At 38.1% G+C, this 21,856-nt stretch overlaps 1 protein-coding gene across 1 annotated transcript in view; it reads left to right on the top strand.

Annotated features, from left to right (window-relative positions):
* Positions 1 to 21,856, top strand: part of SEC24A (SEC24 homolog A, COPII coat complex component) — a 61,299-nt gene that overhangs the window by 35,899 nt on the left and 3,544 nt on the right. The window contains exons 12-21 of the mRNA XM_055302083.1: positions 4,200 to 4,255; positions 5,328 to 5,534; positions 7,017 to 7,137; positions 7,676 to 7,834; positions 10,877 to 11,050; positions 13,071 to 13,181; positions 16,234 to 16,409; positions 17,938 to 18,075; positions 20,250 to 20,354; positions 20,672 to 20,764. Of these exons, the coding sequence (XP_055158058.1) occupies positions 4,200 to 4,255; positions 5,328 to 5,534; positions 7,017 to 7,137; positions 7,676 to 7,834; positions 10,877 to 11,050; positions 13,071 to 13,181; positions 16,234 to 16,409; positions 17,938 to 18,075; positions 20,250 to 20,354; positions 20,672 to 20,764 (1,340 nt within the window). The remainder of the gene's footprint in view (positions 1 to 4,199; positions 4,256 to 5,327; positions 5,535 to 7,016; positions 7,138 to 7,675; positions 7,835 to 10,876; positions 11,051 to 13,070; positions 13,182 to 16,233; positions 16,410 to 17,937; positions 18,076 to 20,249; positions 20,355 to 20,671; positions 20,765 to 21,856) is intronic.

Here is a 21,856-nt window from a genome sequence, read left to right as displayed (position 1 = left end):
ACTTTTGTGTTTCACCATCAAAAAAGTAAAAACAATCCATAGGATGAGAGAAAATATTTGCAAATCATATATCTGATCAGGAATTTATATCTAGATTATATAAAGAAATTCTCTAGCTAACCAAAAAGACAACTTAATTAAAAAGTGGGTAAATGATTTGAATAGACATGTCTTTACTCAATGAACAGTATTCAATATTTTCTATAAACAGTTGGCTGATAAGCACTTGAAAAGATACTCCATATCCTAAGTTACCAGGGAAATAAAAATGAAAACAACGAGACTAATTAGAAAATTCTCAAATTCAAAACTCAAATTGTTTTGCTGTCCTGAGCATGTTTCTGAACATCCATGGAAGTAGCCCGAGTGTTGGTTTGGGAGTTAAAAATAGGTTTTTGTGAGTAGGCAAACTGGCAAATATGGAATCCACAAATAGGATTCAATGTACATCTTTAAAGGGCAGTAGTTGAGGAGAGCCCCTTTATGTCTTGATTATTTTACATCTCACAACAAATTACTAAGTTACTCATTCATTCTCTAACCTATTCACCGAAATACTTACTTTGCATAAAATGAAATCACTGAACAGGTGATTCTGATGATTGGCCAAATTGTGAATTCACTGATGCGGTCCATCCTCTCAGTTTTATACATAAGGTGATAGATGGAAAGTCCCTTGCTGGATGTCACATAGTGGCGGTTTAAAAAAAAAAAACAGTAGGGGCAGCCCAGGTGGCTCAGCGGTTTGGCGCCGCCTTCAGCCCAGGGTGTGATCCTGGAGACCTGGGATCTAGTCCCATGTCGGGCTCCCTGCATGGGGCCTGCTTCTCCCTCTGCTTGTGTCTCTGTCTCTGTCTCTCTCTCTCTGTGTCTCTCATGAATAAATAAATAAAATATTAAAAAAAAAAGACAGTGACAAGTGAAGTATTTGCAAGAAAGTGGAGAAATTGGAACCCCCATACACTGCTAGTTGGGATGCGAAATGTTGCAGCCACTATGGAAAACAGTCTGCCACTTCCTCCAGAAGTTAGGTTACCATATGACCTAGGAATTCTACTCAGCATGTACAACATACTCAAGAAAATATGCATACGAGGGCAGCCCGGGTGGCTCAGTGGTTTAGCGCCACCTTCAGCCCAGGGTGTGATCCTGGAGACCCCAGATCGAGTCCCACATCGGGCTCCCTGCATGGAGCCTCCTTCTCCTTCTGCCTGTGTCTCTGCCTCTCTCTCTCTGTGTCTCTCATGAGTAAATAAATAAAATATTTTTAAAATAATTATTTTAAAAAATCTAATGTATTATTTAAAAAAAAAAGAAAATATGCATACGAATGTTCATAGCAACATAGCCAAAACCCTAATGCCCATTATTTGATGAATGGATAAACAAAAGGTGTATCCATACAATGAAATGTTATTTGTCAACAAAAAAGAATAAAGTAATGATAGGTGCTACACAACATGGATGAATTTTAAAAACATTATGCTGAGTGTCAGAAGCCAGTCACAAAGGACCTAATGCTGTGTGACTCTTTAGATTTTACCTTTCGGAGAGGGAGAGTATGTGCACTCCTGTGGTGGGTGGGGAGAAGGGCAGAGGGAGAGAGAATCCTAAGCAGACTCCTCACTGAGTGCAGAGCTCAATGTGGGGATTGATCTCATGACTCCAAAATCATGACCGTGTGACTACATTCTGTGCCGAAATCAAGAGTCTATTTATTAGCTGTTGGACTGTTGGTTTCATCTCAGATAATGATCTTGGGGGTGCTTGGGTTTCTCTGCCTCTCCTTTGCTCCCCACCCCTCACCCCTATTGTCTATGCTCCCTTTTTCTCTAAAATAAATAAATAAAATATTTTAAAAATTATGAAATGTCCAGCATAGGCAAATCCAGAGATAGACTGGTGGCTGCCTAGTGCTGTGGGGGAGTTGGCAGGGATATGAAGAATGACTGCTAATTCACATGGGGTTTCTTTTTGGGATAATGAGATGGATCTGGAATTAGTGGTGATGGTTGTCCAATTCTGGGAATACATTTTTTTAAAAAATCACTGAATTGTTATCTTCTACAAGGGTGAATTCTATGGTATGTGAATTCTATCTCAATAAAACTTTTTTTTTTTTTTTATAATTTTTTTAATTTTTATTTATTTATGATAGTCACACAGAATGAGAGAGAGAGGGAGAGACACAGGCAGAGGGAGAAGCAGGCTCCATGCACTGGGAGCCTGACGTGGGATTCGATCCCGGGTCTCCAGGATCGCGCCCTGGGCCAAAGGCAGGCGCTAAACCACTGCGCCACCCAGGGATCCCTTTTTTTTATAATTTTTTTAATTTTTATTTATTTAACTTTTTTTTTTTTTTAAGATTTTTATTTATACATGAGAGACCCAGAGAGAGAGGCAGAGACGTAGGCAGAGGGAGAAGCAGGCTCCTTGCAGGGAGCCTGATGTGGGACTTGATCCCGGGTCTCCAGGATCATGCCCTGGGCCGAAGGCAGGTGCTAAACCACTGAGCCAACCAGGCATCCCTCAATAAAACTTTTATTAAAGATTTTTTATTTTAAATTTTTAAAATTTATTTTTATTTTTATTTTTTATTTATGATAGAGAGAGAGAGAGAGAGAGAGAGAGGCAGAGACATAGGCAGAGGGAGAACCAGGCTCCATGCACCGGGAGCCTGATGTGGGATTCGATCCCGGGTCTCCAGGATCGCGCCCTGGGCCAAAGGCAGGCGCTAAACCGCTGCGCCACCCAGGGATCCCTATTTTAATTTTTTAAAGATTTATTTTTTTTAACTTTTTAAAAGATTTTATTTATTTATTCATGAGAGATACACACAGAGAGAGTGGGAGACACACAGGCAGGGGGAGAAGCAGGCTTCATGCAGGAAGCCTAATGTGGGAGATCCCTGGTCTCCAGGATCATGCCTTGGGCTGAAGGCAGCACTAAACTGCTGAGCCACCCAGGCTGCCCAAAATGATTTTTAATTTTAAAGAAACAGAAGAAAATCTAAATTTTAAAGAAAGAAACAGAAGAAAGCTAAACAGTCACTGTAGATATTAAATGTTTCAACTTATTTTGGGGGTATTTTTTTTTTTACAAACATTAAAATGAGCCAATTTAACAAAACAAAAAACAATACCATGATGTAGTAAGTGAGACTTCTTGTAATCCTTTACCACCACCCATAGTTTGGTTCCTTTTAAAGGAAGAGAATTTAATTCCTAAGTAAGAATAAATTTGAATCCAAAGGAGCTCATATGAAGTGGTCAGTTAGCATATCTTCTGATTTACTTGATTTTGTAGTTCCATAAGTATAGGGACTAATGGGGCCTTCTTTATGAGAGAGCATGTACTTTTTGAATGACAGAGGTATTGGTGGGCTAATGACTTTTTAAAAAATTATTTATGAGAGAGAGAGAGCACGAGCACACAGAGGGAGATGGAGAGGGAGAAGCAGAAGCTGGCTCCCTGTTGAGGAGGGAGTCTGACATGGGCTGCCCTGAGCTGAAGACAGATGCTTAACAGCTTAACTGACTAAGCTACCCAGGCGCCCCATGGGCTATATTACTTTTTCATAAAGACACAGCATTCTTTTCTTTTCTTTTTTTTTTTTTTAAGATTTTATTTATTTATTCATGAGAGACACAGAGAGAGAAGCAGAGACATAGGCAGAGGGAGAAGCAGGCTCCCGGCAGGGAGCCTGATGTGTGGGACTTGATCCCAGGACTCCAGGATCACGACCTGAGCCAAATGCAGATGCTCAACCACTGAGCCACCCAGATGCCCCAAGACAGAGCATTCTTGTGTGTCATCTTAGTCAACATTTTTTTTTTTTTTAATGCCAAGAGTGCTGGCTTTGAAGGCTAAGCAAGAATGGAAGGTAGGATTCTAAATTGTTGTCTTTAACCTAAGAAGCAGAGCACTTGTGTAAATCCATACTGTGTGCTTACAGATCAGTATTTTCTGATTAGGAGGCTATTTACCTTTTACATGCTAACATATAAGTTGCAACAAATACCTAAATCAGTGCTCCTTTGGTGGCATTTTGAACATAATTAAACAGTGCCAAATATAATAGAGGAGATTGCTTTTCTTTAAATTATGAGGGTGGTTAATTATTATCATCATCAGTGTTAAGTGTTTGGAGCATCTTTAACAATTAAGTTTTGTTTAAAAATTTTTTATTTATTTTTCAGATGTTTTTATACCTATGCCAGAGAATTTATTAGTAAATTTAAATGAAAGTAAAGAGGTAAGTTAATTTTCTTATTTGACATTTAATTGAAATACTGAAGGAAAATATTCTCCAAATATACTTTAAGTAAAGTTTTGTTTCTTTCTGAGACATTTCTAAGATGTGTAACATTTTATATTTGCTGTTAGTTAAAATTCATCAGATGAATAGCTCTTGAATTTACCCTTGAACAGATGGCTTTTAAGTCTAACGTAGCAAGATACTTGTAATAGGGTAGAAGATAAGCCTATTTCATAAAGGAAACCTGCCTTGCCAGCCATTTGGGAAATTGGGAGGGTTGCTCAGATTAGCTTCTGGTCACTACATAGAAGCACTTTAGCTAGGCTGCTTTCAGTGCCCTTTGCTTTTCTGATTCACAGAGTGTCATTGGGGTCAGTTCAGAAGAAACTTATTACCTGCCTGGAAATTGCCATGACATAATACAGTGAGAGGTGAACAGAATGTGTCTGAAGGGGGGTTGTTGTCTACCCTGTACATGCATATATGCCGTAGGGGTAACATTTTAACTAGCAAGTCTATGGTCTCAGCTGTTGGCAACAGTGACTTCACAATAGTGTGAAGTACTTTTTTTTCCCTTTAACTCTCTTTATTTATAAAACCTAACCTGAATAGGTAGTTGTTTTTCATTTGTAGTGGTATTACTAGTTGGCAAATTTACTGGCTATCTTAGACTTTTCAATAGGGGAAGAGTTAAACTCACTTTGGAACTGAAAAGAATAAAGTGTGTAGAGGTGATTGAGAAGGCCATGTTTGATGGCATTAAAAGAAAACAAATCTCTAAACTGTGATGGTTCTTTTGGATACATTTTGGACTTATAGTCTTGCTGGACTACTGCATGTGCAAGAACTGTAAGGCCCCAATTTTGATTTGTCTTGCTTGCCAATTTATGATGTTGACTTAAAATGGCTTTCTTGTCATTTGACCAACTTCATTGTTTACTGTACTGTCTGTAGATTTTCTGACCATCATCATGATTCAGTGTCTTGTCTGCTGTATTAGTTACTGACTTTTTGCGGAAAAAATTTTTAATTGTTAATACCTTTGAGTTTTCTTGCTTTATTTTACAAGCTTGTTCAAGATTTACTGAAAACTTTGCCACAAATGTTCACCAAGACCCTGGAAACCCAGAGTGCCTTGGGTCCTGCACTTCAGGCTGCCTTTAAGCTGATGTCCCCAACTGGTGGTCGAATGTCTGTCTTTCAAACACAACTTCCTACTCTTGGAGTAGGAGCCCTGAGACCACGAGAGGAGCCCAACCAAAGGTCATCTGCTAAGGTTAGAAAGTCATCAAGTGTATGTTACCATATATGCTGGTGCTCTGCTCTGTCCCTTTGACCAAAAAGCTTGTTTTTCATTTATTTTTCAGTTGTGGAGAGGAGGGAGCATAAGGAAATAGATAAAGCATGTTTTGCTGATGTTAAAATTTTTATTTTATTACACTTTCCACCTGATTCAATCTTACCTTATTTTTGGACCTTAGCAAGCCATTAGCATTGCAGCCTGCCTTTGATGAGAAAGCCTGGCATTCTAAAGAATATGCCTGTTAGGAACTAAGTAGAATGTGGATGACTATTAATGAGTAGTCTGCCATATTGATTGCCATCGATTGCTTTTGAGTACCTTGTGTATATAAATGTAGTTTGAGATCTGTATTTTTCAAAAGATAATAAGAGTTGCTGTATGCTCTAATGATGACAGTGTCAGTCCTGGGGTCAGTCTGCCTAAATTCTACTTCTTTTTAGATGTAGGAGCTTGAAGAATTAGTTAATTTCTTTGCCCTTCTGTTTCCTTATGTTTATTTATAAAGTGAAAGTAATGATAGTAATTAAAAGGACTTGCTTCTTATAGTAGTTCAAAGGACTAAATAGATATCACACATGATTTATTTATTTATTTGTTTGTTTGTTTATTTATTTTTAAATATTTTATTTATTCATGAGAGAGAGAGAGAGAGACACGCAGAGACACAGGCAGAGGGAGAAGCAGGCTCCATGCAGGGAGCCCGACGTGGGACTTGATTCCGGGTCTCCAGGATCCCACCCTGGGCTGAATAAAGGTGGCGCTAAACCTCTGAGCCACCCGGGCTGCCCTACACATGAATTATTTAGAACAGTTTCTGGCATTCTAAGTATTTAATAGATTATTGAAATTAGCATAATAGATGTATTTCTTTTTAAAACTAGAAAATAGAAATTCTTTAATTTTTTTTTTAAAGATTTAATTTGTTTATTTGTGAGAGACAGAGACATAGGCAGAGGGAAAATCAGACTCCTCGCAAGGAGCCCAATGCAGAACTTGATCCCGGACCCCAGGATCATGCCCTGAGGTGAAGGTGGACTCTAAACCACTGAGCCACCCAGGTGTCCCGAAAATAGAAAATTCTTAAGTAGTATGTTTTTTACTAAGAAAACCAAAAGAACATAAAATAAAGGATTTTTAAAATGCCCAAGAATAATTGTTAACATTTTGGTGTATATATAGATAGGTTTTAAAATTTTATGACAAGGGGATCCCTGGGTGGCTCAACGGTTTCACGCCTGCCTTTGGCCCAGGGCGTGATCCTGGAGTCCTGGGATCGATTCCGTGTCGGGCTCCGACATGGAGCCTGCTTCTCCCTCTGCCTGTGTCTCTGCCTCTCTCTCTCTCTTTCTCTATGTCTATCATAAATAAATAAAAATAAATCTTAAAAAAATAAATAAAATTTTATGACAATTTAACAATTAAATTTTTTTTCTTTATGTAATTTATCATTAATAGGAAATTCACTTGACACCATCCACTGACTTTTATAAGAAATTAGCCTTGGATTGTTCTGGTCAGCAGGTTGCTGTGGACTTATTCCTTCTCAGTGGACAGTATTCTGATTTGGCTTCTCTGGGTGAGTTCTTCCTCATGATTATTTTTCTCAAATGAATGTGAAGATATTTATATGATGATATTCTAAATAAAGGACAAAGTGAAGGAATTTTTATTCCTTTGGGAGAGTTAGTCTATTAAAAACCTTTATTTATGGGGATCCCTGGGTGGCCCAGCAGTTTAGCGCCTGCCTTCGGCCCAGGGTATGATCCTGGAGTCCCGGGATTGAGTCCCACGTCAGCTCCCTGTGTGGAGCCTGCTTCTCCCTCTGCCTATGTCTCTGCCTCTCTCTCTCTCTCTCTCTCTCTCTCTCTCTCTCTGTGTCCCTCATGAATAAATAAATAATAAAATCTTTTTAAAAAAACCCTTTTTTTCTTCTAAATGTTTATATATTTCTAAACATTTGTAATGGAAACATTTTTGTACTATTATTTAAAGGAATACAAATTCTTTTTTGATTATACTTTGAGAGGCTAAGGAAAGATGGATTCAAAAACCAGTAGTTTTTTTCATGCAGTAATAGTTAATTGCAGAATTTAAGAAGTGTGTGTTTCTTCCAGGTTGTATTTCTCGGTATTCAGCAGGTAGTGTCTATTACTATCCTTCTTACCACCATCAGCAGAACCCAGTACAAGTGCAGAAATTACAGAAGGAACTACAGAGATACCTCACTCGAAAGATTGGCTTTGAGGCAGTCATGAGGATTCGGTGCACAAAAGGTAGGGGCACTATTTTTTTTTTTTTTTTACATTTACCTAGATGTTACTTTTGATACCAGTAAATATGCATTTTTATCTATTCTTATTTCATAAGTTTTGGTCTTCTAAGATATTTTACTTAACTGATGGAATATGCAATTAAGAATAGAGGGGGAAAAAAAAGGCATGGAGGGGCAGCCCAGGTGGCTCAGCAGTTTAGCACTGCCTTCGGCCTAGGGCATGATCCTGGAGACCTAGAATCGAGTTCCCACATCAGGCCCCCTGCGTGGAGCCTGCTTCTCCCTCTGCCTTTGTCTCTTCCTCTCTCTCTCTCTCTCTCTCTCATAAATAAAATAAAATACTAAAAAAAAAAGAATAGAGAAGAATAGAGCCAGGGTACCTGGCTGGCTCAGTTGCTAAAGCATGCAACTCTTGATTTCACGGTTGTGAGTTCAAGTCTCATGTTGGGTGTGGAGCCTACTTAAAAAAAAAAAAAAAAGGGATCCCTGGGTGGCACAGCGGTTTGGCGCCTGCCTTTGGCCCAGGGCGCCACCCTGGAGACCCGGGATCGAATCCCACGTTGGGCTCCCGGTGCATGGAGCCTGCTTCTCCCTCTGCCTGTGTCTCTGCCTCTCTCTCTGTGACTATCATAAATAAATAAAAACTTTATATAAAAAAAAGAATAGAGAAGAAACAAAAGAAAATAGGGACTATTTTGAATGTACTGAAAGCCACTGCACTGTACACTGTATGTGTGATTTTTTTTTATGATATGTGAATTATATCTCGTTTAAAAATCCTATCTCAAAAAAAAATAAAAAAATAAAAATCCTATCTCCCTCCATCCCCACCACTAAATAAGCATGATTTTTATTCCATTTATTCCCAATAATAGTGAAATATCTTTTTTTTTTTCAAAGTTATTTTTTTGTTGTGGTAAAATACACCTAATATAAAATTTACCTTGTTAGCCATTTTTTAAGTATGCAACTTGAATGACATTAAGTTTATTCTCATTGTTGTACAACCATTCCCACCATTCATCTTTAGAAGTAGCAGGTCTTTTAATTTGTGCTTCTCTCATTCTGTCCTACTACTGACACTTTGCCTCAGTGTTGCTTTGAAAATAGTCTGACAGTTTCAGAATGCTTTAATCCAGTTTGTTTTTCAGGATAGATGCCTATGGCTGCTAAATGAGAACTATTTTCTTAGGAAAATGGGAAATAATTCTTGATATTTTATTCCTTTACATTATCAATCTGGTTCTACTCTTTTATTCAGATTTTATTTTATTTTATTTTTTAAAGATTTTATTTATTTATTCATAGAGAGAGCATACTACTGCTCATGCTTGAGTAGTATTTATTTATTTATTCATAGAGAGAGGCAGAGATACAGGCAGACGGAGAAGCAGGCTCCACGCAGAGAGCCCGACGTGGGACTCGATCCAGGGTCTCCAGGATTGCGCCCTGGGCTGCAGGCGGCTCTAAACCGCTCCGCCACTGGGGCTGCCCTTTATTCAGATTTTAAAGAGATGCAAAACAGGGATCCCTGGGTGGCGCAGTGGTTTGGCGCCTGCCTTTGGCCCAGGGCGCGATCCTGGAGACCCGGGATCGAATCCCACATCAGGCTTCCAGTGCATGGAGCCTGCTTCTCCCTCTGCCTGTGTCTCTGCCTCTCTCTCTCTGTGACTATCATAAATAAATAAAAATTTAAAAAAAAAAATTTAAGAGATGCAAAACAATCATTTTTTTTTTGAAGTGGAAAGATTTTATGAAATAGCTAGCCAATAGAAAGATATCCAACGATAAGGATCCACAGACCTGGCCACTAGATAGATGTTGAAATCTGCTGGTCAAATCATGTGCCAAATGAAGTTCTCTGTTATCCATCACTGTAATAAAAAGAAAAAATGTTTGAGTGAAACAACTAACAATAAAGCATTTGTAATATCTTATGTAAGGTATCAAACCCTTCTCTAAGGTTGTCACATCTCCAAACAACTCCGATTGTAGTGTCACTCATAACCAATTAGTTACCGCAGTAGCTTTCTGTTTCTGCTTCTTTTTGTGATCTGATTGGCTGGCTATAGATTGGAGGTTCGCACGACCTCCTTCTTGGGTTCAATTAATTTGCTAGAGAAGCTTAAAGAACTCAGAGATCCATTTTATTTTCTAGGTTACTGGTTTATTATAAAAGGATAAAATTCAGACAGGCACTAAGGAGGGCACTTGATGGGAGGAACACTGGGTGTTATACTATATGTTGGCAAATTGAATTTAAAATTAAAAAATTAATTTAAAAAATAAAAGGATAAAATTCAGGAACATCCAGATTGAAGAGGAGATGTAAAAGGCAAGGTACAGAGAAGGGGGAAAGAAAGCCATAGAGCTTGTGTAGCTTCCATGTTCTCTCTGAATGCATTACTCTTCATATATCTCCATGTGTTCACCAATCTGGAAGCTTTCCAAAGGTCCCCAACCTGTTGGGTTTTTATGAAGGCTTCTTTACATAGTCATAGTTGATTAAATTATTGGTCATTGATGACTGATTGAACCTCCAGTTTATCTCTCCTCCCTGAAGGATGTTGTTGGGGAACAGGTTGGACTGGAATTTCCAACCTTCTACTTATATGGTTGTGTCCTCTGGTAACCAACCAGCCCCTATCCTTTAGTTATGTAGGTGCTTTCCAAAGTCACTCCATCAACATAGCAAAAGACACTGTGGTGATTTTTGTTACTTAGGAAATTTTAAGAGTTTAGGAGCTCTGTGCCAGAAATGAGTGAAGATCAAGTACATATTTCTTATTATAAATCACAATATCACACCTAAACTTTTTTTTAAGTAGGCTCCACACTAGGTGTGGAGCCCTGTGAGGGTCTTGAACTCACAAGTTTCACATTAAGAGCTGAGCTGAAATTGAGTCGGATGCTTAACTAAGCCACCAAGGTGTCCCTCACATCTAAAATTTTAAATTTACTCTCAGCCAATCTGGTAAGTATATAATATACATATCTGTATATAGGTTTATATAAGTCATTTTCATAAAGTTTTCTCTTCTAGGTCTTTCCATTCATACTTTCCATGGGAACTTCTTTGTTCGGTCAACAGACTTACTGTCTTTGCCTAATGTAAACCCAGATGCTGGGTATGCAGTACAGATGTCTGTAGAAGAGAGTCTTACTGACACCCAGTTGGTTTCCTTTCAGTCTGCACTCTTGTATACATCCAGCAAAGGTGAGTGTGTTTTTTGTATCATTTCGTTTTTATCGTGGCAAAGACAGATAACATGAGGTCTACACTTTTAACAGATTTCTAAGTTTACAATCCAGTATTGTTAACTATAAATACAGTGTGTGGCAACAAAGGTAAGTTTTTTGATTTGGTCATGTATTCTTTGGCTTATAATAAATACCCCCTCTTTTGGAGATACTCATGTCTATTAAACCAAAAGAGTATTTCTAATCTTAAAATCTTTGTTGCTATCCCTGGTAAAGCTAAAACGTGTCATATTTATTTTCCTTAACCATTGTATTTAACAGATATTTACTGAGAGTCTTCTTAGTGTCAGACTGATTGTTTAGAAAAATCTTGGTATTGCCAGATTGTTTTTCAGAAAGGTACCACTTTTTGGTCCCATCAAGGGCCCTTTTATTTCAGTCTCTGATTTTGTGTGTCTTTGTGTCTCTGTCTCTATGTTTAGTTGCTGTTATAAGCTAAACTTTTATTTTTTAAGATTGTATTTATTTGTCAGAGAGTACACACAAGCAGGAGGAATAGCACTCAGAGAGAGAAGCAGGCACCCTGCTGAGCAAGGAGCTCAATGTGGGACTCATCTCAGGATGCTGGGATTATGACCTGAGCTGAAGGCTGACTTTTAACCAACTAAGCCACCCAGGCGTCCCTTAGGCTAAACATTGTATCTATTTTCTTTCCTGTCTGGAATAGAAACTCTCAACAATGTTACTCTTTTTTGCAGATACTGTTTAGTCTTTTTAAAAGTAATTTGGGGGTGCTTGGGTAGCTCACTTGGTTAAGCCTCTGCCTTCCACTCAGGTCATAATTCTGGGGTCCTGGGGTTGAGCCTTATGTCTGGCTTCCTGCTCAGGGTGAAGTCTGCTTCTATCTCTGTCTCTCCTACTGCTCATGCTTGAGTACACACTCTCTCTCTTCTTTCTCAATAAATAAATAAAAATTTTTTAAAAAGTATGTATGAGCTCCTTATAGGTACATTTTCATCAGTCTTCATGTCTCAAGACAGGTAGGTTGTGAATATATTGCGTATCATTTCAATTTTTTTTTTACTTGTTCTTTTTCAGTAGTTTTCAAGGTCTTGCTGCTTAGAAATTTTTAAAAGATTGACTTAATATTTGATATTTGATTGCCAAAAAGTTTTCATTTTTGTTTCTATATTGGTTTTTGTTATTGTTGGTAATTACCAAAAAGAAAATACTATATTAAGTGATCTCTTTTAAAAATTGTTTTCTGTGTTTAAAGAAGAAAGTGTAAGATTTCTCTGGGCTTTAAATATCAAATCAGACTCGAAAACACATGTGGAAGTAGTGTTGTTGTAACATGTATATTCAAAGTTTTTATTAGGAAAAAAGATAAAGTAACCAAAAGGTTCAGAAAAGAGATTATTAAGAAGGTAGTATGTTACCATCATTTAATTATCCCTTTTCAGTAATAACTTGAACAAAAAGAATTTTTGAAAGAAAGAGAGCGGGCATGTGTGCTCAAGTCGGGGGGTGGGGGGGTGGGGAGTGGGTAAGAGCAGATTTGGAGAGGAAGAGGCAGATTCCCTGCTGAGCAAGAAGGTGTGGATGCCTGTGCTGGGCTTGATCTGAGGCCCACCAAACAGAAATAATTTTGTAGCCAAATAATAAAAGGGATGAAACTTAAAAGTTTTATTCATTAAATATTTGATATTATTTCTGCATACTGAATAACCCTTTTTGGTTCTAAATTGAAAAGAAGTGATTTTTCCAAGGGACTTTAATATAAGTTTTTTAATGGAACACCTGGGTAGCTCAGTGGTTTAGTGCCTGCCTTTGGCCCAGGGCATGATCCTGGAGTCTAGGGATCTGGGGATCAAGTCCCATGTCAGGCACCCTGCATGGAGCCTGCTTCTCCCTCTGCTTGTGTCTCTGTCTCTGTCTCTCTCTCTCTCTCTCATGAATAAATAAATAAAATCTTTAAAAAAAGAGTTTTTTTAATGGAGTTGTGCCTTACTATCATTTATGTGTTTTCCCCAAAGGTGAAAGAAGAATTCGAGTTCATACTTTGTGTTTGCCTGTAGTTTCAACTCTGAATGAAGTCTTTCTAGGAGCTGATGTTCAAGCAATTTCAGGGTTATTGGCCAATATGGGTAAGAATTGTAATTATCAGCTATTATAAATATTTCACAAGTAATAACATTAGAAAAACTCATATAGTGTTATTTTCCTTAAAATACGTAGCTTTACGGGGCGCCTGGATGGCTCCCTGGTTGGGTGCCTGCCTTTGGCTCAGGTCGTGATCCCTGGATCCGAGATCAAGTCCCGCATCGGGCTCCCTGCAAGGAGCCTGCTTCCCCCTCTGCCTATGTCTCTGTCTCTCCTCTCAATCTGTGTCTCTCATGAATAAATAAATAAATAAATCTTAAAAATAAATAAATAAATATGTAGCTTTAAAGATTTCAATGTTTTGGATCTTCTGTATACCTCTTAAGTAACTAACTACTTGAGTGAAAGGATCTGTTGTAGGTAACCTTATTTATTTATATATTTATTTTAATATTTTATTTGTTCACGAGAGACACACAGAGAGAAGCAGACACACAAGACAGAGGGAGAAGCAGGCTCCATGCAGGGAGCCTGACATGGGACTGGCTCCCAGGTCTCCAGGATCAGGCCCTGGGCTGAAGGCGGCGTGCTAAACCGCTGAGCCACTGGGGCTGCCCGATAACCTTATTTAAAAAAAATTTTTAACAACTATTGAAAAATAGTTTACCATATCATATGATCCATTTTAAGTATATGACCCTACTATTTATAGTATATTTATAGAATTGTGTGGCTATCACCTCAATCTGATTTTAGAACATTTTTATTATCCCAAAAGAACCTCATGCGCATCAGCAGTTACTGGCCTCCTTCCTCCTCCATCCCTCATTGACCTCAGGGAGCTACTAAACTACTTTCTGTCTCATAATCTGCCTATGATGGACTTAAATAACCACATTTTACTTAATGTTCAATGCTAGTAGTGAATAGCTTTTTTATGAGCTCTGTAACTTGGATTTACAAGAGAGTTTGAACTGTAAAAGATCTTTAGACTTGCAATTCAGGATAGAAAATCAGTTTACTCTCACACATAAATGTGCAGCCTTGGTCAGATCACATGAACTAGGAGAAAATTTACTGATAACTTCAAACTTCACCTCTTTATTTCCATATCAGATAGAGTTGCCTCCTTAAATTTTCCTTTTTTTCTTTTTAACCCTAAAGGGAAAGTTTCTTTTTTTAAAGATTTTATTTTATTTATTCATGACACAGAGTGAGAGAGACAGAGACGTAGGAAGAGGAAGAAGCAGGCTTTATGCAGGAAGCCCTATGTGGGACCTGATCCTGGGATTCCAGGATCACGCCCTGAGCCAAAGGCAGATGCTTAACCACTGAGCCATTCAGGCATCCCTCTTTTTCTTTTTTGGACCCTTTTTACATACGTAGAACTTAACATCATTTTGGGTTTTTTTTGTTTTGTTTTTAAAGATTTATTCATTCATTCATTGAGAGACAGAGAGAGAAAGAAAGAGGCAGAGACGTGGCAGAGGGAGAAGCAGGCTCCATGCAGGAAGCCTGATGTGGGACTTGATCCCAGGACTCCGGGATCATGCCCTAAGCCAAAGGCAGATGCTCAACTAATGAGCCATCCAGGTGTCCAACATCATTTTGGTTCTTATTTTTTTTTCTCCTTCAGGAAAGAAGCCATTGGGGTCCATTTGCTTCAAACTCAAATCTGCCTGCCTGTAGTAGGAATAATCACCCATTTTCTTGAATTTCCTATTGGGAAATTCTTTCTTTATTGAATGAAGCCTGATAAAGAATCCAACCCCAGGGGATCCCTGAGTGGCTCAGCGGTTTAGCGCCTGCCTTCGGCCCAAGGCATGAGCCTGCAGTCCTGGGATCAAGTCTCGCATCAGGCTCCCTTCGTGGAGCCTGCCTCTCCCTCTGCCTGTGTCTCTGCCTCTCTCTCTCTCTCTCTCTCTCTCTCTCTCTCTCTCTCTCTCTCTCTGTCTCTCATGAATAAATAAAATCTTGAAATAAAAAAAAAGGAATCCAACTCCATATAAGTCTTATACACTGTTTAAAGATGTGACCTAAGAATTTAAGGGTCACTGCCTTTATATTTTGTTGAGCTAATGCTTTTTAGTAATTGTACGATCATTATTATCATCAATAAGAACTGTTTCAGGTAATATTTGTAGATTAAAAAATTTTTCACAACAATTTGCTTAACAGGTGTTAGTTATGTTACTAAATTTGGCTTATCCCAACATGCACATTTTTTCACATTTTATCAAAATCTTGAAAATCAGGAAGTCTTCAATTAAAGTCTTAAGAGTTACTATTGGGGCACCTGGGTGGGGTCAGTCTGTTAAGCATCCATCTCTTGTTCTCAGCACAGGTCTTGATCTCAGAGTCATAATGAGTTCAAGCCCTGTGATGGGCTCCACATACAGTGTGGAGCCTACTTAAAAAAAAAAGTGCTACTGTTGACCAGGTAACAGTGGTCTTTTTTCTTTGCTATACACAAATTTGGTTATAGGAGTTAATAACCTCACTTTATTGATTGTATTTTTGAGAGCACATGAATTGAGTTTAGTTGTAGTTTGAGAAGTCTTCAAAACAATAATAGTGCTCTTAGTATTTAAAAAAGGTTTTTTTTTTTTAGAAAATTTTTTTTCAAGTTTGCAGAAATGCATAGAAACAGAAGCATAACAGGTGATAAGAATCATCTAAGTAGCTCTCTAAGAGGTCTTTCAATAAACATAAAATCCTCTGTGAAGAAAGCCTGTGTTTTTAGTTGCAATTTTTTCTTTCTCTGTGGTATATAATAGATCTATAATTATAAACGTTATAATGGATTATAATTAATAACATCTTAGATCCAACAAGATACAGTTTTCCCATTTTACAGATAGGAAAACAGACTCATAAAGGTTAGATCCCTTGCCATATTGTCATACAGGTAGGAAATAGAGATGCATTTTGCCAAAATTATGGGCTTTTAACTGCTGCTATACTTGTGTCCTTATATATGTAATAAATTGGTGAGAGATTTTGTATAATTAAAAAAAATTATATACCTTCTATCCTTAACAGTGGGATAGCTAAACTCTCTTTTCTCTTGTTTGTCCCTACCTCCAACTCTGTTAGCTGTTGACAGATCTGTGACTGCCAGTCTGAGTGATGCTCGGGATGCCCTAGTGAATGCCGTCATAGACTCTCTTTCAGCTTATCATTCTTCAGTCTTAAGTAGCCAGCAGCCTGGACTCATGGTTCCCTTTTCTTTGCGGCTTTTCCCACTCTTTGTGTTGGCTCTCCTTAAACAGGTAAGAGAATCAAAATCAGAAACTAAGTAAAAATGTAAATAACAGGTAAGAGAATCAAAATCAGAAACTAACACAGTAAAAATGTAAATAGCTCAAATTTTTATCCTGTGAATGACTAAACACTGTATGTTTGACTGTAAGCCAGTTAAATTTTCTGAAGTCAGTGACTTTGACTTTTATTCAAATCTTGAAAGAAATCAAAGATGCCAAGGATGATCAGTTTCCCAGTTTTCCAAAAAAAAAAGAGCTGTATATTTTATTGCTTATGCAAAAAGTCACAGATAAAACTCTTCTTTTAGCTTTTTCCTGCTTTCTACAGTATTTCAGCCACATACTACTTCTTAATCGTAGATATGCCTTCTCATATCTGTGTACTTATTTCCATACTTGCATTGTACTTTCCTATTCCTATGATTGAGCTCAAATGTTCCTCTCTGGCAGTTGCCTTTCCTTCTATGATCTTATAGAGTTTTTCATTTGATATTTCTTATCTCCCCTGCCTGCTGTTTGCCCCTACTGCTGGCTCTCCCTTCTCCTCACTGCCCAAAAAAGAAAGGCAACTAGGCAAGTAGAGGAGGCTTATTTTTCCAAGCTTGTATACTTAGGATAATCTTCCCTTATAAATTTTATTAAAAAGTTCATGTTAATAAATCACCTGGGAGAGGATCCTAGATTCCAAAATTGATGAAAACTACTCTGATCTTGTCAATTTGTATAATCTTCTGAACTCCAGGATTGACCTGTCTGGTGTATGTCATCTCTTCTAGGTGAGAAGGGCAACCCTACTCATCCTATTAGGATCAACTTGTAGTTTCTTTAACCCAAATTATATATTTCTACTTCTGAATATGATGTTAATGTACAGAAATTACATATATACTTAAATTTTAACATTTAAAAATCTCTGCTTTTCCCTCCTTAGGTCTTTTCTTAAATGCTGTCCTGTCACTGAGGCTTATTTTTCCTGATCTCCCCATTTACTGAGCAATGTTCTTTAGCCAACCTAACCTACATTCTTACTTCTCTTCCTGCCCTTATTTTTCTCCATAGCATTTAACACTAGAAGTGTTAAAAGACCCTATGAGTATTTTGCTTATTTATAACTTAGTAGGCTTCTCACAGGGAGCCCGATGCAGGACCCAATCCCCAGACCGCGATCACACCCTGAGCCGAAGGCAGGCACTAAACTGCTGAGCCACCCAGGCGTCCCTATTATTTAGATTTTTATATCACTATACCTCTATGGCAGATAGAGTATTTAGATATATTTCACTGATTAGAAAACACTAGAGAGATCTAATGACTTTGCCATAGTCAGGTGGTTAATTTCTTTCAGGTGGGGATATAGTCACATTTTAATAGATGGGCAACTTCTTAAAAGATACTTAACAGAACGAATTAAAAGAATAACAGTAAATTTGCTAATTCTGCCTGAAAATTTTGTTTTAACATCTGATATTTGCAAAGCTTTGTATTTGTTATTAAATACCCTTTTTTTTTTTTGATGAGCAGTGGTTTTCTGTTACAGAAATCGTTTCAGACTGGGACAAATGCACGTCTGGATGAACGCATTTTTGCCATGTGTCAAGTGAAAAATCAGCCTTTGGTTTACCTTATGCTCACAACTCATCCCACTTTGTATAGAGTTGACAATCTCTCAGATGAGGTAAGATTACTTTTTTAGTGACTTTTTCTTAGAGGTTCATAAGCTTAATTATACTAAGTCCCTTGTAGAAATGAGGAAAGTTTTGTTTTGCTTTTAAAGATTTATCTAGGGACACCTGGGTGGCTCAGAGGTTGAGCGTCTGCCTTTGGTTCAGGGCCTGATCCCAGGATCTAGGATGGAGTCCTGCACCGGGCTGCCTGCGGGGACCCTGCTTCTCCCTCTGCCTGTATCTCCGCCTCTCTCTGTGTGTCTCTCATGAATAAGTAAATCTTTAAAAAAAATAATAAAGATTTATTTATTCATTTTACAGAGAGAAAGCACAGCACGTGTGCATGTGAGTGTGGGGGTGGGATGGTGGCCAGAGTGAGAGAGAGTCTCAAACGGAGTTCATACTGAGCGTGGAGCCCATCTCAGGGCAGATCACAACCTAAACTGAAACCAAGAGGTGGACAGTCAACCGACTGTACCACTCAAGCGTCCCAGTAAAGTTTTGTTTCTTAAAGCTATTAATTCTATTCCTTTGGTAGATCTGTGTAAGGAAATCTTGGTTTGAGGAAGCTCTGAGAATAGAGCCTCCTTTCTTACTAAAATATTATTTAAGATATAAAAGTAATAAACTTTGTTAAGACAGATCTCTAAAAAAAAAAAAAAAAGATCTCTATAGCAGATCTAAGTAAATGAATAGATAATCAAATTGACCTCTGATTTATTTATTTAAACAAATTGATCTGGAGTGTCCTGAGAGTGGAATTACATCTGAAAGCCCTAAGTCAATATTGAGTTTAATAGTATTCTTGAATTAAAGAAAAAAATATTTAAGTTGTAACATTATTTGCCCCCTTTTTTCCTTTCTTTTCTTTTCTTTTCTTTTTTTTGGAAGGTCCCACCGAGATATTATTTGCCCTTATTAGGAAATTTAACCTGAGTTAAAGTCACATGCATAAAATGTTAAATCATAATCTTTTTTCTAAAATTGTGATCAAGTTAGGATATACATATTAGAAGTAATATTTTGGTTAAAAACCTTACAAAATTTAAAGAATTTAAGATGTCTTACATATATCAAGGACAAATTACCTATGAAATATGAGGTTTCGGGCAGCCCGGGTGGCTCAGTGGTTTAGTGCCGCCTTCAGCCCAGGGCGTGATCTTGGAGACCCGAGATTGAGTCCCACATCAGGCTCCCTGCATGGAGCCTGCTTCTCCCTCTCTCTGTGTCTCTCATGAATAAATAAATAAAATCTTAAAAAATAAAATTATGACTGCATTTGGGACGCCTGGGTGGCTCAGAGGTTGGGCGCCTGCCTTCGGCCCAGGGTGTGATCCTGGAGTCCTGAGATCGAGTCCCGCATTGGGCTCCCTGCATGGAGCCTGCTTCTGCCTGTACCTGTGTCTCTGCTTCTCTCTCTCTGTCTCTCATGAATAAATAAATAAATAAAATCTTAAAGAACAATTATGACTGCTTTTAACTATGTCAACAAAAAATTCTTGGAATGCAAAGGTCATAGTTTACAAACTGGAAGTCTCTCTGAAGGAGAAAGTCACCACATGGTTAAATAGGCAAAAACTGCAAGTTCTGTGTCCTTTGGGACCTCTGACTGAGGTCCCAAACTATAGCTTCAGGAGCAGAATGACAAGCTGTATATAATTCAGTATTTCTGGTAGCAGCTTCAAGATATGGTAGCAGCTCCAGCTGATAAGATGTGTGGCAGCAAATTGTGCTGAATTTTGTGTGGGCTTGTCACCTCAGACTATGTTGTTGACTGGTTTTGTTCTCCATGGTCATTTGGCCTGATTGAAAGTTTATTTTTTCTCCCTTGACATGGGGGAATGAATCTTGTCAGCTCTTGTCTAATTATTGGGGTATTTTGTTCTTCAGTTGTACCTAAAAGCTTTAACTTTTGGGGGGCACCTGGGTGGCTCTGTCAGTTAAGCATCTAACTCTTGATTTCACCTCAGGTCATGATCTCACAATTGTGAGATCAAGTCCTGCATTGGGCTCCACACTCAGTGGGGAGTCTGCTTGAGATTTTTTTTTTTGCTCCCTTTCCCTCTTTTCCTCCCCCTTTTGTCTCTCTCTCTCTCTCTCTCTCTCTCTCTCTCTCTCTCTCTCTCTCGTTCTCTCTCAAATTAATAAAGTCCAAAAGCTTTAATTTTTTTGCTTAAATCCTCAGGGGGCACTCAACATCAATGATCGCACCATACCTCAGCCACCTATTCTTCAGCTTTCCGTGGAGAAGCTGAGCAGAGATGGAGCTTTCCTCATGGATGCAGGCTCTGTGAGTAGTCTGATTGATCGGGATCCTTCCCTCTACATACTATTATACCTTCATTCACTTTAGTATCTCTTTTCCTGAACAGATTATTTGCTACTTAATCTATTTTTGTATGAGCTACCTTCTCCCTCTATAACCTCTTTTCATGCCAAGCATAAAAGTCTCATCATGGTAAAAAGTAATTATTAGTTCAGCTGAAATCTGTATAATCTTATTAAACATACTCTTCATTTTGATCTTTTAAAACATACTCAGTGGTAAAGGTGAATCAGCAGCTCACTGTTGTGTGTGTCTCAAAATAATTTTCTTCCTGTTCCCAGGTGCTGATGCTTTGGGTTGGAAAAAATTGTGGACAAAATTTTCTCAGCCAGGTTCTAGGAGTTCAAAACTATGCATTAATTCCACAGACTATGGTAAGACTTTTTTATTATAGTGATTGTGGTAGACTTTTTTTTTTTTTTTTAAGATTTGATTTACTTATTCATGAGAGACACAGAGAGAGGCAGAAACATAGGCAGAGGGAGAAGCAGGCTCCCTGCAGGGAGCCCGATTCGGGACCTGATCCCAGAACCCCAGGATCATGACCTGAGCCAAAGGCAGATGCTCAACCACTGAACCACCAAGATACCCCTAATTTTCTCTTTTAAAGTTAGAATTAGGGGTGCCTAGGTAGCTCATTTGGTTAAGCATCTGACTCTTGGTTTCAACTCAGGTCATGATTTCAGGGTCAGTCTGCGTGCTCAGTGGATAATCTGCTTCTCTCTTCCCTCTCTCATTATCTATCTATCTGTCTGTCTATCGTTTTTTAAAAAGGTATAATATGGGCAGCCCAGGTGGCTCAGCGGTTTAGCGTCACCTTCAGCCCAGGGCCTGATACTGGGGACTGGGGATCAAGTCCCACGTCAGGCTCCTTGCATGGAGCCTGCTTCTCCCTCTGCCTTTGTCTCTGCCTCTTTCTCTCTCATAAATAAATAAACAAAATCTTAAAAAAAATAAATAAAAAGGTATAATATTAAAATTAGAATTGATTATAACATGGTATTATTTAGTATCATATATTTTAGACCCTACTATCAATTTGTCCCCAACATTGGAATATGTATTTTATGTTAGTGCTTTTTCATATTTATGGGTTTAACTCCATTCACAGAAGTCATTAGGAAATCATGTATTTAAAAGACGTTTGTGTCAGGAGTATAGCTGGAATAAGCACTATCTTTAAAGCTGTAAATAAAAGTATTGGCTTGGTTGACAAGGCATTTTAGGTAATGAGGTAAATAATTGTCATATTTGTAATAACTGCCTGAATGAATCAGTTAATTTTAGATGTCATAATAAAATGAAGAGGTTGGATTTGTTCTGGATCAGGGCTCAGTAAAGTGTGCCAAAGTTTTTGTCAGTAAAGTTTTATTGGAACATAGCTGTGTCCATTCACTTATGTATTGTCTATGGCTCTGTAGTGGAACATTGGCAGAGTTGTGTATTGCAGCAGAGGCCAAATGACG

Source organism: Nyctereutes procyonoides, unplaced genomic scaffold (genome assembly GCF_905146905.1).
Source record: "Nyctereutes procyonoides isolate TBG_1078 unplaced genomic scaffold, NYPRO_anot_genome, whole genome shotgun sequence".
NCBI lineage: Eukaryota > Metazoa > Chordata > Mammalia > Carnivora > Canidae > Nyctereutes > Nyctereutes procyonoides.
Note: the sequence above shows the minus strand (reverse complement) of the source record. Positions and strands in the feature narration are given on the sequence as shown.